This window comes from Colius striatus, chromosome 4, assembly GCF_028858725.1.
Source record: "Colius striatus isolate bColStr4 chromosome 4, bColStr4.1.hap1, whole genome shotgun sequence".
NCBI classification, from domain to species: Eukaryota; Metazoa; Chordata; class Aves; order Coliiformes; family Coliidae; genus Colius; species Colius striatus.
The window spans coordinates 33416500-33434052 of NC_084762.1; the positions used below are offsets into that span (position 1 = coordinate 33416500).

The window sequence follows — 17553 nt, forward strand, 5'->3', positions numbered from 1 at the left end:
TTTATACAAAAGCTATTTTAATCAAAAGACTAGCCATTAAATTGCCAGTGTTCTTAAGCATGCTTCACCAATTTTTCCACTTTTAAGACTCAAGTAGACAATTTTTTTAATGTTTTATAAATGATAAAAAATTCACATCAGATTGTAACAGAATTAAGCATACTTATTCAACACACATGGGGCCTCTGAAAAAAAATGTTATTCAATTTAATAATTTTAATTTACATTGTATATGTACAAGAGCATTTCTTTCAACCCACAGGTTAACACCACAAAAAAAAAAAAAAAGAAAAAAAAAGGAATAAAAGTACTGCAGTTACTGGAGTGAAGAAACTCTTGAAACACTGTTGTCTGAAATAAAAACAAGGCACTCTCCCTTAACACCTGATATATTCCTGAATTCTGCCTAGACAAAGGCATGTTCACACTGAGAGAGCTCTAAGAAAAGTAGTAGATTTATTCTGCATTAACTCTTTCTTTCACCACTGTGACCTGTCACTGGTTGTACTGTAGGATGGATCCATGTATTGAGGCTGACATGAAGGACAATTCCACAGATGACGGGATCTGGGAGAGTATCACAGTTAAGACTATCTATGGAAGACTGGAGGACACCGGCTGCGTGAAATCTCACATAGGGCTCTGGACTTGAGACCTCCCACTCACATTCCACTTAATAAATAAACCTTGCTCAACAGAAAAAAAAAAAGCAATTATTCTGTACTATGCTGATTTGCCTGGAAGTTCTCCGTAGGGGCCCACTCGCAAGAAACACTTTTGCAAGCCCTCGTCTGGCTGGTGCTCAGCACCTGGCAGGATTTGTCCATAGGTAAAAGTTGTTTCTCAAGGGACCTTGTGTCTTACACAAGGAGACAAAAGTCAACATACTTTTGGATTTTGTGTCTGGTATGTTCTGGTATGCGCACATGTGTGTGAGTGTATATATATATATATATTTAGTATATACAAAAGCAAATTCAGTCAAAATATATTTGTCTTGCTGGTCAGGCTTGTTACAGCAACCTACAAGAAACATTAGCTTCTTTGATATTTAATTATGCTATTATGTTTGCACATAAGCTTAAAAGTCAATACAAAAAGCAATACTTTTCCAAATATTATCTGCAGGTAAACCGGAAATATTAACTATAGTGATTAGAAGTCTGTTTCCCTATTGACACTACTATAAATCTTGATATAAGAATAATTTTTTCATAAAAGCACATCCAAACATAGTAAGTGATAAAATACCAGATTACTATTTGAAAACCATACAGTGACTCGATATCTGGGTTATCCTTTGCAGCAATTAGGCAATTCATTTGGCATCTGTTTGATTGTATAATTTAATTTCCATATAAACAGCATAGTTTAAAAAAAGACAAAAGCTAGAATGCTTAAAGCTAACAAAAGATACAGTGACATCAGGTTGACATTCAAAAATTTCCTTAGCAAAATGACCAACAAAATTTTTTACTTAATACAGTGCATATAAAGTTTTTTAGAACTAAACTTCTTAAATATTATTTGAATTTAGCAAAACATGAGCAAGATTTTAATATCAAAGTGCTAAACAGTACTGCCTTAGAAGTCACTGCAAACAAACTGTAAAATAACTCTGCTTGTGATTTGACAGATATTTTATATACAAATGGTTAATAAAAAGACACACGCGCGCACACACACACACGCACACAAATATAGGTATATACATATATATATATACACACATTATATATATGTATATAGTTTTTTTCCAACTGGTGTATCTGAGTCAGTGTGAACACCCCATTTAGTTATCGTGTGTAACAGGGCTCCCATGAGCTGGCAGTCATTGCAATAAATACAGGCAAAGCCATTACAATATACCATGCATACAAACGTTTATACAAATAAAGACACTATGCAACAAATTATCTCATATTAATATGGCATCAACAGTATAAACATACAAAAAGGAGTACGAACACGGAATGTTTAAACGCAGCCCACTACATCCTTCCTAGCACTTACATTCATGCTATTTTACAAGACTCGCTTGTTCTCGGAAACCACCTTCTGCCTCCTCACTAACTAGTCGCTTATGTTAGAAGTCCAAAACTGAACTATCCCTGATGCTGACCCTGTGTACTCCAATCACTACTTACTCGGATTTCCTTAGCTAAGGAACAACTGAGCCACAATTGCTCCCGTGTCATCCGCATACATTTGTCAATAAGTCGCGCTACATGGAATCAAGTTTGGAAAACTCGGTCAGGTAAGTTAGTGCATGTAATTTTCTCACTTGATTTCTTCTGTTTGTTTTCATAGTAAAATAAATTAGTTAATAAACGAGACTTAGTAAGACAGCACTTTAAAAAATTGCACTTGAACATGGGAGCTAACAGCCATTGTCATTTTGCTATATTTGCTTTGTATGAAATGTTCAATTGAATGTACTTTGCTAAAAAAAGTGATTTTTTGTTTGTTTGTTTGTTTGTTTAGATTGTGCTGATGTATGTGCCCTTGATGCAGGAAGTATGCTAAAGGTATCCTCACAAAACACATACTACCCTGGCAAACAACTATCTACAACTTTATTCCTCACATACCGTGAGGTGTTAAACAACAGATTTAAAACAGTCATGTTAACCCTTTACTGCTGCTGGGATAGCATTGTCCAAAAGTGCCATATTAGCCATTTAAAAAAACCCAAATCACACAAACGAAAACAAAGAACACAACTCCAAACCAGGAAGCCAGTAAATTTCAGGCCTCAGGTTGTAAGGACAAAGCGCCAGAAAAGACCTCATTCTAGACTCGGAGCTGCTGTTCTGTTAAGTGAGGGCAGAAATGTTAGCTGTAAGTCACGATCCGTTTGCCTGCCCTGGTGGGCATTTGCCTTTCAGGAGGGCGGTCTGACTCAGAAGGGTAAGGTGTCCAGAAAGAGTCTGTCGATAATGGAAGGGGCTGGCACCAAATCTTCCAGTTTCAGGTAAAAGATGCGCTGCAGTCCCAGTGTGCGGAGAGAACGCAAGTCAGCCAGAACACCCAGTACCTTCGGCTCTGCAGACTCGAGTGGTTGTCCTTTATTTTGGCAACTGAAAGTTAAGTGATCTTTCAAACTGCTTGTGATCTTGTTGCATAGCTCTTCCACTTTCTTTGGTTCTTTTAATCCATGTCGTTCTGCAAAGCCAGAGAAGATAAAAAAACACAAACCACCACATCAGTATCCCTATCACAAACTTGTTTCCTTTGGTGTAACCCAAATCCATACTCTGGTACTCAAACACACAAAAAAAAAAAGGCTTTGAGAGCTGGGATTTCTAAGAACAGTTGGGGTTATATGATGTCAGTTAACCTTTCTGTCACACAAAGTAAGAGACGGCCAGTGCCCTTTCCACTTGAGCCACTATAAAATAAGCAGCAGAGATGCTCAATTAGAATTGAAATTCTAGTATAACAAGTCCAAGCATCCTGCGTATCTCACATAATTTTCATGATATAAGACAGAATTAATTGGGTGATTTTCCAGCAAAACTATCACAGGAGGTGTTTTGGAGATTTCCGTGCTTCCCCACCAGTTGTGAATGCTCAATAACTATGGCAACCATTATTTATTCAGTGAATTCAAGTGGCGATCGATATCCTTAGGCAGCTCCATCAGCGCCTGGCCTAGAATTCCACCAGGAATTTGCAGACACTCTCATAAGACACTAAAGGCACCTCACCAGCCTTTGTTGTTTTGATCAGCTGCTGCTTTTTAGTTTATTCATCTTTAAAAGGTCTAAGATAAACGAAGCCTGGAAGGTAACTATTTTGCTCTGAGTGAGCAACATATAAAGTGAAAAGGCTGCTAAGGTAAAAAAACTCCATCACAAAAATATCTGCATTCCTAGAAGGGGAGAGATGAGGTTTGTCCCTCTTCAAACAGCCGTTTCAAGTACTACATCGATGTTAAGAACATCCACAGTTCTTTAAGCATAAGTAGAATGAATCAGATTTATGATTCATTAAAAGCAGGTTCTTTACTGGTAAACAGGGAAGTAATTTTGTGTTGTTTGCTATCAAGATATAGTGGATAAATTAATATAAAGTTTCAGAGCAATAATCTGAAATAATTTTGTGATGTTTTGATTCGCCTTTGAAATTCACAGGTAAGTAAGAATGGGCTTCGTAGCAAAGTCATAATAATTTGCACACAAAATAGAATTATACCAGATAGGGCAATCTAATAAAATGCAGGTTAAATTCATTTTAAACAGCTAGACATGCAAAAACAGTGACAGCAGTAGACAAGCAATAATTGTGGCAGTTCTCATGTTTGATGCATTTCAAGTCAACTGCTTTCCCTGGCCCTCTTCCTCCATCCTTGGCAACCACGGGCTATGTTGTGCCCACTGCCCCGAAGTCTTGCTCCTCTACTCTAGGAGCAGTGATCAATAGATACTTTCTCAGTTCACCCAGTGGAAAGAGTACGGTTTTCTTCACTTTCAGAAGCAGGCGTAATGTCTGTGCAAGGTGCAGTGATGCCTTGCCCTGGCATGTATGTATAAACTCCTCACTGCCTCCCCTTCCCACCTGTTTTGGCTAGATGTTCTCGACAAACCAATAAAACAGATGGGATTCAATGAAGGCAGTCAGAAATGTAAAGGTCTGGTTTTCCACTGATCTTCAATCATTTTACACTTTTTCCGACTTTATTTACTTAGGCAGAGCTAGCTCCTGAAGAATACTGGTTTGGGATCAGAACGAGAGATCTGCAGACACGCTCATCTCTGGCCAGAAGCTACCATGCTCTGCCGTTTAAGTACCATCAATCTGCCCTGTTGCTTCAGAGCAACACTCATCCAAGCAGTAACATCTGCTTCAGACGTCTTTTTCACCTTGCAGGAATTAAAAACTCCAGATATCCTAAGTGCCTTGTTTACATTAAAACACGAGGAGTCAATGAATATTTAAAGCCTTTCCAGTAAATGGTGTGTGCTGTAATTATGTAAGCCTTAACTATACAGGTCACTGAGAGTAAATACTTAGGCAGAGTCTGCCATTAAAAATCTTGGTGAATAAATATTTCATACAGGTTTGAAAAGCCGTAGGGTTGGTTGGTTTTTTTTACCACTAGCCTGCTGAGAGAATCTGCAGGACATTAAATTAATCTTGCAGTCTTTGAAGAGTTCTCATCTTTTAATCTGTTTTGAGGTTGTTTCCTGACTGTGTAAGCAAAGATGTCTTTATAGATCTAGGGAGCTGAAATACTACAATGAATCCAAAACCCAACTACAAATTAGAAGAGAACATTTTTAAACGAAGGCCTCAGTAGGTGTGTTGCAGAGTATGGAAAATTCTCTCTGGATCTGGAGCACACAGTTATGTTGTTAACATTTCTGGACATAACTAAACAGCTTTTATCTCAAGATTCATGAACAAATTGTGTCTGGTGGCTAGCCATGAAACATACTAATGCAAAACATAATACATGCAAAGATTATCATATTAGTAGCCTTGCTTTATACAACAAAATCATGGAAATTCAGAATTGAAAGATACTCCATCCCTCAGCAACTGTCTGGTGCTCCAACATTAAAGAAGATTTGACAAACCAAACTCTATTCTCCTGCACAAATTGCCATGCAGTGGCCTTCGTCACTTACAAATCTCTACAAAGCTAGTTCCTCATGGCTGGGACTGCCTCAGGGATTTTCAGTCTCCAGTCCCTAAGGCGTCCCCTGTGGACCCACAGACAGTCAAAGCCATCTATGTGCAAGCTGTTCTGCAAGGAAAGGGCACTGCATGCACTGGTGCTGCCATCACAGTCTCTGATGCCAGCATCCAACCTTCTTTCTGGGGAATGTACTCACATTAGAAGAAGCTCCTCACTTCAATAGACTTGAAGGAGTCTAATATACTTGAAGGTTTAAATTTAATAGGGTTCAAATAGCAGGGGGCATATTTTCTTGCCTTTTCCGCAAAACCAGTCCCATTTGCACATAGAAAGACCCACAGTTTTTCTGACTCAACCTAAAGGCAGCAGCATGAAGCACCTGTAGAAGTGTGTGCACTAGTGCTGAAGCCCACGGCCTCTTACCATTCGTTGTCTTCCACAGAAAATTCTTATCCACATGAGAATGATAAAGCCAAGATTTATCCCAAGGAGGATAGTTAGTCAGAATGGATAGATTTTTCCCTACCTGATTGAGGAGGTGTGTAAATAGTACTGTATTCAGACTTTCTTATAATGACAGTTAAAAAGGCACAGGTAAAGTGCCTTCTGTTTTAGGGTACCACTGATTTTTGCAAGAAAAAATGGTGAGTTATGGCAAAGATGCTCTCTGTAAGACTGTCAAAATGGTTCAGCAGAAGTCTTGCCTCTAAAGCTCTGCAAACTTAGCAGCTCACCATGGCAAATTGAACACAGCAAGTTTTTTACACCTTTCTCCTTTTGCCAGGAGTCTCCATGCGTTTCTGTACTATAGTTACGCTGATCAGTGAGAATTTCATAGGAAGAAAGCAAAAGAGGGGGAAAACCTGTCACCAGCTGTGTTTGTTAGTCCTCCTTTCCCTAATCTTTAACACAGGATAGATTATGCCAGGGCTAGGCAGACTGAGTGCCACCTTGATGAGAAATACCTCTCAAAGAGCACAAGTATTTCAAAGACCTTGAGTAGCTCAAAGACCCTGGGGCTCTGCACTCTGTGTCAGGGTGGGTCAGTTTTAGCCTTAATTCATTTTGAGGTGTCAGTCCGACCAGGAACGCAAGAGATTTATGCCGTAGCCTTAAAATAGGCCTCTTGATTGTCTTGGTTTCGACACAGTTATCTGATTTTCTCTTCCCCCTTCACAATACTCTTCCCCTTCTGTAACTCAAATGCAAGGCTCAGTTGCTGACAGCTTTCTGGTTGTCTCATGTGCACTGTGTTACACAGCAAGTCTGCAACTCAGCAGATTCAAGAGTCTCCTTTTCTGTTGCAGTGGAAGGATGGGCATTTTTAGAAGATGGTTACAATTTTAGGTGCCCTGTCCTTCTGGAGGTGCCCTGTATTCTCCATCAGCTGTAAAAAGCATCTGAAATCAGAAGAGTTGAATGACCACACAGGACATCGTGGTCCGCTCTCTCCTTTAAGAAAACCACAACGTAACACAGAGACTGCTGGTTGCTGTGGGAAAAAAAGAGATCTTGCCTAAGCAAAAGGGTGGGAGTGGAGAAGGAGGAGTGAGTACTTCACTTTGACGCTGACAGTATTTCCCTCAGCAAAGTGGTGGGGGTAAGGCAGACAATGCAATCTGGAGATTTTGGGGTTTTTTTACAACCGGTTCTCCTACACTCCTCCAGTCTGCCACCTGCTCATATGTAGACCCAGCACATGAAGCACCCACTCCGAAAGATCCTGGCAACAGGACTGAAGGATATTTGCTGCTGAGGAGTAGGTGAGCCTCTCTTCTGTAGGGAAGTTGGACAAATTCATATTCAGAAGGGAAGTGGAGCAGCCAGGCCCTTTTTCATCAGACCGGACTCATTAGTCTTTCTTGGTATGACTGATGGTGCTAAAAATTGTGTTTGTAAACTGGAACAGAAAGCCCAACAGCAGGAAGACAAACACAAACTCATACTTAATTGAAACCTCACAACATTCTTCAATGTTCTGGTGCCAGTCTAACAAAGCATTAAGAGTGTGAATAAGCCCAATATATACAGTGGTTCTGGGCTGGTCTGTAACACACTTAAAATAAAACATATGCTGAAAGAGCTTGGCCGAATGAGGTCTAGAATGCTCTGTGCTCAGCAGCATCCCACTGAGAGTGTCAAGTGGGCAAAACAATAATATTTGAATGTGGATAGAGAGAGAAAGAGGCAGAAGAAAAGTGAATCAAAGAGAGAGAGAGAGAAAACATTGGCTATTTTAGAGAAGGCAGAAATTTAAGGCTAATTTAGAGTGCGCCTTGGAGATGATCTGCATTGGACTCTTTATATTTTCACACTGTTAGAGAAACTGCAATCCAGAGTATTATAAATCATTTTGGAAGATAAGGAAACATTTTCAAGAAGAGGCTGAGCTTGTATCTGGTCTAGTCAGCAAAGCTTCATCATCAAAACCATCCAGTCCAGCACAGAGTGGTTGATGCAACACATTAAACAGATAGAAATCATCCATGTGGAACCATAGACAGAACCCGTCCCAAGATGACCAGCATTTTCTTTCCATATTGGCACTCTTCTCTAGCTCATTAGATCTCACATGCCAAAAGAATAAGTGATCCAAAGAAAAAGAACACGACAGAACTCATTTCTTGCTTTCATGGGGATGTGGAGTGAGTAGCATGCATTGTTTCCTAACTACTTTTTTTCTGGCTGATGCACAGAGCGCTGCTGGTGTGCTCTGGAGGAAGTTATGACCAGCTCTTCTTAACCGACTGAAGGAAGTAAGAAAAGAGAAGAGAGACAGAGAGAGGAAGATCCTAAAGGAGTACCTTAAAGAAAAAAAGATGTGCTTTGGCATTGCAGAGTTTTAAATTAACTTTTTGAAAGGCACTCACAATAAAACAGATGTCACTTCTTTCATTTTGAGTGCTTTTTCAAGCTGATATCTTATCTGAAAGGACTTGAAAATACAGCAGCAATACGACAGCATGTTTTTTTCCTTGTAGGCAATATACTGCAAATTCCCAGGAATGAGAAAATAAACCAAAGAGCACAAATATATGGACTTCCTAATGTATTGTACAATGCAAAACATTACAAAACCTTTTCATGTTTATTTTATGTTGTGCACACCTTTAGTTTGAATCAGCGAGTATTGTAACACTCACTACGCTTCTTGTCTTCTCTTAAAAATTACTAAACAGAATGAATGGTCACATACATGCCTGTAACTGTGCATCCTATGCTGTGACCTGCAGCTGTGGTTGAGGTAGGATATGGAGCTTTTAATCTCCAAAGAAGTCAGCAAGGTTAGTTAAAGCGCACTGGAATTACTGGGGCTGTTACTGGGGAGCTGATTTGCCATCACAAAATGGCAACAGCCTTCAGCATCTTGGGACACTGGGAACAATGGAATGTCTTTTATCCTCCAATAGCAATTTTTATATTTATTTCCCCGTTCTCCACTGGGAGAGAGATGTTAGTTCTCCCTGTCACTCTTGCAGAACAGAGAGAGAACACGCAAAATAGAGTAGTGACTTCTCTTACTTTTCTCCTTCAGCAATGCTGCCAACAACTAGCATACAGGAGGGTTTGTTTTCTAAGAGCACATCTTTGTTTGGGCTACGGAGAGCACTCATGAAATCAAGAAGAACAAACAGGTCATTATTCCCAGGAGTGTTTTTCTTTACCCAGAGAGACGATTCTTGAATTTGGTGCTACCTAAAATGCTGTACAGTGTTAAAGAAAGCTATGACTATTATAGAACACTGGGATGTTGTCTGAAAAGTTGACTGATACAAAATAAGAACTGGAGCAATTTGTGTAATAATGAATACATTTTTGCTCAATCCAGCATTTTGGTTTTACAATGTTGCTAATAAAAGCAAACTACTAGATTTGCAAAGAAGAGCTGTCCTGCTCCTTCCTATCTTGCAGCCCAATGGCATGGATATCCATTTAAGACATGAGAGATTCATGGTCAGATTCCCTTCTTGTTCAGAGCAGAGACTGGGCTTTGGGTGTCCCTCTGAGCACCACCTTGCCCCCAGATCATCATACACAACAGCCATTCTGCAGCCTGTGAAATGTATCAAATGGCCTCAACACAAAAGACATTGATACTCAATAGTTGGATATCCTACATTCTTAGAAAAGGTCACTCTCTCTTTCTCTGACTGACAAAAAGGGCTCAAATGAGTGTTTGCTAACTATCCACTTCCTCCAACAGTCCATTACAGGAGAGAAGAGTACCTTATAAACAATAGCACCCAAAACACCCATCTAAATCTAAGCCAAGCCTCAAAAGAATGCTTAAAATTGCTTGTTCGACAGGTTCCAGATTTCCAAAATGTATTATTTTTTCTCTTTTGGTAGGACTAGCTGAAAACCATCACATGGCTTGTCATGTTCGTACTGAATGGAGAAGACAAGAATCCTGTTCTCATGGGATGCAACACCTGAGGCAAATCCCAAGGCTTTCCTGAATATAAAATTTCAATACACTATCATCAAGAAAGTCTCAAAAGGACCCTACCCTTTTTGTTCTGTAGTGCCCTCTTGGCCATAATTACCTGATTTGCTCTTTCAGTCTTTTTGTAATATTATTCATCATTATACACTACCATCCATTTTCAGGTGACCAAAATTCTGTCTGAGTCACTGGGTTACCTAGATGCCCTCAGAGATCTGAATATAAATTACTAGACACAGGAGCTAATTCAGATCACATGAAAATATACTCTGTCCTTTAGGTCAAATTGTCAGAGACATACTGGCCTCATGAAATAAAAGTATAAGCAGAAAACTACATTATTTTTAGTATAAGCAGAAAACTACATTAGTTTTAAGCATCATCCCATAAAGGTGAGACAATCAAGAAAAGCTTAACAGACGTAGAAAGCCTTAAAGTTTTTATGGACAGGAAGGCTCTCCTTTTAAAGGCAACAGTTACTTCCTTTTGTTTAGAAACTTTGGGAAGATCAGCACAATACAGACAATTCCTGAAAGGGCTGTTATCAAGGAAAGGAAAAAATGTGGGGGCATTATTAATTAAAAGACACATCTATGACATATCTTAGGGAACCTGACCTAGTCACTGGGTAACTTTGTCTCTTTATATAAGGGCAATCAAACACTGCCTAACTAAAAAACGGATTATCATGTTAAAACAGGGTATGGGCTTGTAAAGAGAAAAACTTTTCTTCCTATAAAATAGCTTTTTCTATATTCACACAGACAGTTTGCAGGGGATCCTGTTCACCAACCTGCATCCACTCAGTCAGTCCTCTCATCCTTACCACGAAGATAACTGAGAACATGCTCCATCTATCTGCATCTATCTAAAAAAGGCAGATCTAATATATAGTAAGTAACCTAAAACAATGATAGGTGCTATATACATGTGAATATAGATGCCTGTATATAAATACGGAAAGAGATAGCTCCTGTCCTTGATTTATAGATACATAAAAGCATATGCATACTTATTGTATATGTATACACACACACACATATATGTGTACTTATAATACATATATAGGTAAATATACATGAAGGCCTGTCTGTGGATACTTATACATAGGAGTCAAAAGTAAGCTGGGAGTGCTCCTTCTCACTTTAACATATGTTTTGCAAATTTGTTTACAGAGAACAAAGCAACTCCAATGAGTTATTCTGGACTTCAGAGATTTATCAAAGAAACTAGCATCTGGACTTTAACAAACCCTTTCCAACTGCAGGAAAAAAAAAAATGAACTGAAATTAATGAAAAACATAAAATACATTTCTTAAGAAGCAGAGAATTAATGCTAGAACATGTATACACCAACCCTTCACCCTGATGCAGGAAGGAAGCGTACCATGTATACGCTGAAGTCAAAATCTTGGCCACACAAATGGCAGCAGGAGTTGGACAATTTACAGCTTTGATATGTGCTATTGAATGTTCTGTCTCTGTGTTTCCCAAGCATCATCTCAACCTAGGTAAAATGAAGACTGCAGCTGATATTGTTGAGGCCACCACCTGCAGCTGAACCTTTCTACTACCAGCTTTTCTGGCATGAGTACGAGGCTCTCAGCAGAGATGACTGCTGCTGTGACTTCTGCCGTATGGTTGTCAGGCACCCTTAGTCACAGCCCTTCCTGATTCTGTCAGCCATGCCTTTTCGATTGCAAGATGCCCAAGGTATGCAGCTGTCATGGTTTAGGCCCAGCCAGCAACTAAGCACCATGCAGGCGCTCAGCTCCCTGCTCCTCACCTTGGTGGGTTGGGCAGAATTGCAAGATAAAGGTAAAAACTCGTGGCTCAAGATAAAGACAGTTTAATAGGAGAACACAAGAAGAGAAAGAACACTTATACTAATTTTTTTTTAAAAAGAGAGTATACAAAGCAAGTGATGCACAATGCAATTGCACAGCACCCAGAACCCGATGCCCAGCCCATCCCCAAGCCACAATCCCTCTTTCCCACACCACCGGCCAACTCCTCCCAGTTTACATGCTGGGCGTGACATCCTATGGTACAGAACAGCCCTTTGGCTAGCTCGGGTCAGCTGTCCTGGCCATGCTTCCTCACAGCGTCTTGTGAAAGAATCCAGGACAGCAAGTGTGTACTTCAAGGAACTTTGTTGTTTTAAGAATGAGAAAACTATGCTGCCTTGTTTGTACTTACTGGCCAGATTTGGCAGATTCTGACACTGGTTTCCTGCTGTTTGCCCAAGTAGGCAGAAAGGTTGATACGGTCACATGCACACCCAAAAGCTTTTGAACAACTGCAGAAGAGGGTATTTTTCTGTTATCCAATTTTCTCTCTCAAAAAAGCAGTACATGGAATATCTACAGTAGCTGCACTACCAAAACAGCCTGCCTGCCCTCGTGAAGCACTCTTTCTTGTCTAGCTATCTTGCTGAAAGGTGAGCTACACTAGCTGTATGGCTTTTCTCTCTCTTGAGCAATCTGATATTAGTACTCCTACACAAAAGACTTAGCTCTAGTCATCTCATTAGGCTTTTCTGGGAATTCAGCAAGTATTTTGAATGTTTTTTAGGAACTACACAATTTGCTTGGAAGCAGTTTGCTCTGTAGAGACTATTCCAAGAAAACAACTAAACCATGAAGAAATAGAGAGCTAGATTACATTTTAAGAGAGAGATCTGATGGCCTGCCTAATGTTAGTCCACAATTTTGGTACGGTCATTACAGTCCTTAAAAACCATACTCACTTTACCCCAAATATAGCTAAGTTTGAATCACAGAATCATAGAAACACAAAATCATTAAAGCAAAGCACTAGAGTGTACAGCTTTCTATTAACAAAGGAGCACTTACCTGTAATCATAGTTAGAGCTGATAAACTTGCTAAGGCTGGGATATCAAGGTTAAGGCTCTTTAAGTTTAAAGAAAAGTCTTTAATAGAGTCGAGCCACTCCCCAAATCCACGAAGGCACTGAAGTCTATGAAGCACAAGTCCATTGCAGAATACAAACTTATCCTCAGCAGTATCAGACCTCAAATAAAAATAATTGAAAAAATTATATATGTATAACCAGAAATGCATAACCAGTATTGAAGTGTCTGTCATTTAAAATCCGAGGCATATTATCCTGAGACATATGTGGGCATTCACATCAGACAATATGCTTCTCCCTTGGGGCTCAAGTACAACGAACAAGCTTCTATGATTGCTTACTTGGTAGAGTTATGAGCCTGAGGTTAGCTGTAGCATGTGGTGTAGACTGTCTAATTAGTTAAGATTTTGGTCCTGCCCAAAGGCATAAACAGAGGAGACATTTTACATTAAATACTGTATGTCTGAACCAAAGGAATACTGAGTGCGTGCATTTTGAAATACAAAACTAACAGAAACTGGAGAAAGAAGAGATTCTGCAACTCTCAGCAATTATTTAGTTTCATCTTCATTTTTCAGATTGTAAAAAATTGATAAGGAAAAAACCAATGGGAAATACTTGCAAAAGTGCACCACAATACACATCACGTTATGAACTCTTTTCTATGAAAATCTGTGTGTAAGAGAAGATATTACAGCCAAACTCTTCTCTCCTTCCCCTCCCCATTGTCAATATCCTTGTTAAAAAACGCACGCAAAGGTCATTTTTAACCTAAAGAAATGAGGGCATAATTCAAACCACTGGTCTGGAATTTTCCCAGTCCCTGAAAGCGTCTTTAGTGGAGTGTCTTAACTTGCACTAGGCTGACAAATACCATCTCACTCTACTAAATGACTTAGTATTAAGAAGGAAAACAATGGGAACGAGAATTTAGATCTTCTTCATCCCTTTCAAAACCAGACAACATGCATGAAAAAAAGAAAGGGGAAAAGAAAAAAAAAATGCTTATACTGAAGGTGTGTTTCTACAGATCACGCTGAGGGGTATGAAACAAACTTGCTCAAGCTGCACCTGAGGATCAATTTCAATTGCTATTGAAGAAGAGGATGGGGTACATCAAATACAAAGCAGCACATTAGAGAGACCTATGCGCTCTTTTAAAATCATTTTTTTTGTTTCTCCCATAGCACAAAACAAATTAAACACCATATCCCTTGGATGCAGTCATTGCTGATGTTTTGTGGGGATTTTGGTATAATTGGCAATGTCCAAAGACAGCACCATATTCATTCCTTAAAAACTTTTAGATGGATGGTTTTTACACATCAGCTTAAAAGGAAATGAAAGAAATAGTTACCTGATGGAGAGTCGTAGTACAAACAGCTCCAAAAAAGCTGATTCTATGAGTAATGTCTGATCTTCTTTTGGGAGGTCAGTAAATCCTGGGATTTTTTCTGCCCAGCCTCTAGTTATGTCAATGGAGGCAGTCAGGAGATTATAGAACTGTTGTACATGTTCTGCATCTGTGCCTGCAGCAGCCTGATCAGTGGAACAGTACTAAAATGAAAGCCACAGAAACCAACGTTATATGCATCTAAGGGCATTCTGAGACCTAATGGCATTACTTGCTGGTACTGTTATCAAAGGCATATCAAGCAGGTCTACACCTGTCTACCTATTTGGCTACCTACAGGAGTTTTGCTATTCAGATGTATTTTGGAAAAATATTTCAATGCATATAGAAATTGTTTAAAGATTGTAAATGTTATACTTAATACATTTTACAAGTACCAGTTAGTAAACAGAAACAGAAACCTGGTGAGTAGGATAATTTCCATCACACTAGAAGAGGAATATTGTATAACTTACTATAATTAAACACTTTTCCCATTGATGACTTTGTCTCAGTATGTCCAAAACACAGATTTCTTCCAAAACCTCTCAAATTGCAATTTATCTGACAGTGATAGAGACATTTTAGATAAATCATGTTTTATCTGACACATGCAGCATTGCTTCATTTGAATATAGAATTGGTTCGAAGTAAAACAGCTGCCCCATATCACCTCTTATCCTTCAAATAGAAGCATTTAAGGTTCAGGAGAACCTATTATCCTGCTTAGGCAGCCATAACTCTTCCAGACAACCATTCAACAGGCTGAGCTTGCTCAGCTTCCCTATGACCCTCTGACAGCTCCCTCCCCGCTATCTCTGACTTCCTCACCAGTGGATCCCTGCCACTCCCCTGACACTGCTGTCTTTCTCTTGGCAGAAATTATAACAGGAGCTTTCATGGCTTAGTCCAACTCTGTGCTTGGAAAGTGCTGCTGGTTTTCTAAGCAGGAACTGAATAACTTGGGATTTATTGTAATAATATCCTTGCCATCAGACATTTGGTGGGTTATTTCTGGGAGAGACTTCATACCCACTTTCTCTCTGGGACTCGGACAGGGAAAGGTTGGGCTGGTCTCCATGGCTGAAAGAAGTGTGTATGCCCTTTGGAAACAATTTTGCACATGAAGTTAGGGCTTGAGTCCATCAGCCTGATGGTGTCCCTACCAATTCCCCAAGCCAGAGTGGAAATAGAAAGACTCTCTTTTCCTCAATTGGTAACAGTGGGCTGACAGCCTGGGAGAATCTTATTGCAGGCCTACCACTTGGGCTGCAGACATCAGCCCAGTTGCTAACTGCAACCCAAAAATCGCCTCTGTGCAGGAAAGAGAGGGGAGAGCAGCAAGCAGAACTTCTCAGGTAGGTGTCCTGTTCTCTATCTGCCCTAGTTGGTGCTGGCTGCTGCTGTTAGATAAGAGATAAAGGACACAGTGTCAGAGTTGGTGATTGATTGGAGACCCACAGCAATCCTAGAGACCTCTGACTGGATCTGGGTACCAATGCTAGCCCAGAATTACTCTGCTCTGCTTACTCAATACTAACTGCATGAGTTTCTCCTGGTAGCTGCAGCTCACATCCCTAGTCAGCTAGTGAAACACGTGCAATCCCTCTTAAAAAGTTCATCTGGACACAAATTCTGCCCCAGATACTCCAAAGGATCGTGTGACAGTGCAGCAGGTGGAGGTCAAAATACAGAGAGGATGGGGAACAGCAGCAGAAAAATCTGTGTCCTGCATCATCTATGTGTTCAATCTCCCATTTGACTGCAGCAGCTGAGGCTGCTCAAGCAGCGTGAACTAACTGCTCCTGGCACTGGATTGCAGCAAGATGCAGTGGGGTGATTAGTGGGTAGAAAAAGATAATATGTTTTTTCAGAGACCTTGCACATTCTAGGCTCTCTTAAAATAAAGATGTGGAGCAAGTTAAGACCTTGGCTCTGGGAGATAGACTTTGCTGTGAAGGGGCTGACCCATGACTTCTCCTTTCTATACATGCAAAAAATCCAGGCTGGTAGAAACTCCTGCCTCATCATAGGTACTGTGAAGGCAAGATTCATTCTTGGTCCTTTGAGCAGTGAAGAGGAAAGAGGAGAAATGGGAAAAAAAAGGATACTACCCTAAGCAGTATCCTAAGTTCATTCTAAATATAACTCAGCACAAGTCTCCATGATTATGACAGGTATTAATTTGTTCCAAATATTTAGAAAACATTCCTTTGGCAAAAGTAAGGCAGAATTTTAACATTTTTCTAAAAAAGCTGAATGCTGTATTGTCACATAACTGTGAATGGTATGGTATGGTATGGTATGGTGTGGTATTGTATGGTATGGTATATCCCATGTGGGGCACTTAATTAAATTAAATGCATCTCAAAATTATAACTTGAATTTGCTGTTGTAGCTTATCCCACAAGAGCAATTTCAGAAGAAAGGTAAAAAGTCATAGGGAATCATGTATTTTTTAGCAATACATCACTGCTTGCAACAAAGAGTCGGCACTTAAAAAGAATAGCTCAAATAAAGTATTATTTACTTGTGACAGATTTATGAGTATGTAAGTAACCATGAGCAATATGTATAGTTCTGTTTCATGCACCAGAATCTGTGGGTGTTTTCCATGATTATTTGATTGAAAAGAGGTGATATTTGACCTATCATCCAACCAAGACATGTGGTAAACCTGCCCTTGGTCAGAAGGCCATGGTATGGAAGGCCTCCGATCTGCATTTCTTAATCTGCCCTGTGCAAGCTGAAGGCACACTGGGAGAAAGACAGAAGGCAAAGCTATGCCTTACTCCCTTGCTCAGAGCTCCTTTGGGAGTTAAATGAAACCTGACTGTTATTCAAGGAGAGGGTTGCAAGTGTAGCAAGCAACGTTAATTCGCGTGGTCTATATAAGGAGATTAATAAAGCCTGATGTTGGGGAGCCTAGCTCTACCCTTTTCCTACTTCGATCAGACCTTCATCAACTGCTACAGCTGCAAAAGCACAACAATAACTCCACCACAGAGGAGTTTTTCCAAAAATCCCCAATACTTGCTTAATTTTGTGGCTGGGGAAACGGGGAGATTATTACTGAAATGTCACACTCTCCCTGCAAAAAGGCAACAATTCTATTTTAGTTGGTGGCTATCCTGCATGAATAGAGACAAGCAAGACATAAGGTCTGTTTCTCATTTCACTTACTTAGAAGTGTA

The 17553-nt window shown here is 39.8% G+C and overlaps 1 protein-coding gene across 1 annotated transcript in view; it reads right to left on the reverse strand.

The window, feature by feature from the left end:
- Window positions 1-262: 262 nt before the first annotated feature.
- NR4A3 (nuclear receptor subfamily 4 group A member 3) overlaps window positions 263-17553 on the reverse strand; it is a 29143-nt gene continuing 11852 nt past the window's right edge. Inside the window, exons 6-8 of the mRNA XM_061995591.1 lie at window positions 14324-14523; window positions 12947-13125; window positions 263-3165 (exon numbers count right to left, since the gene is read on the reverse strand). Of these exons, the coding sequence (XP_061851575.1) occupies window positions 2903-3165; window positions 12947-13125; window positions 14324-14523 (642 nt within the window). The 3' untranslated portion in view covers window positions 263-2902. The remainder of the gene's footprint in view (window positions 3166-12946; window positions 13126-14323; window positions 14524-17553) is intronic.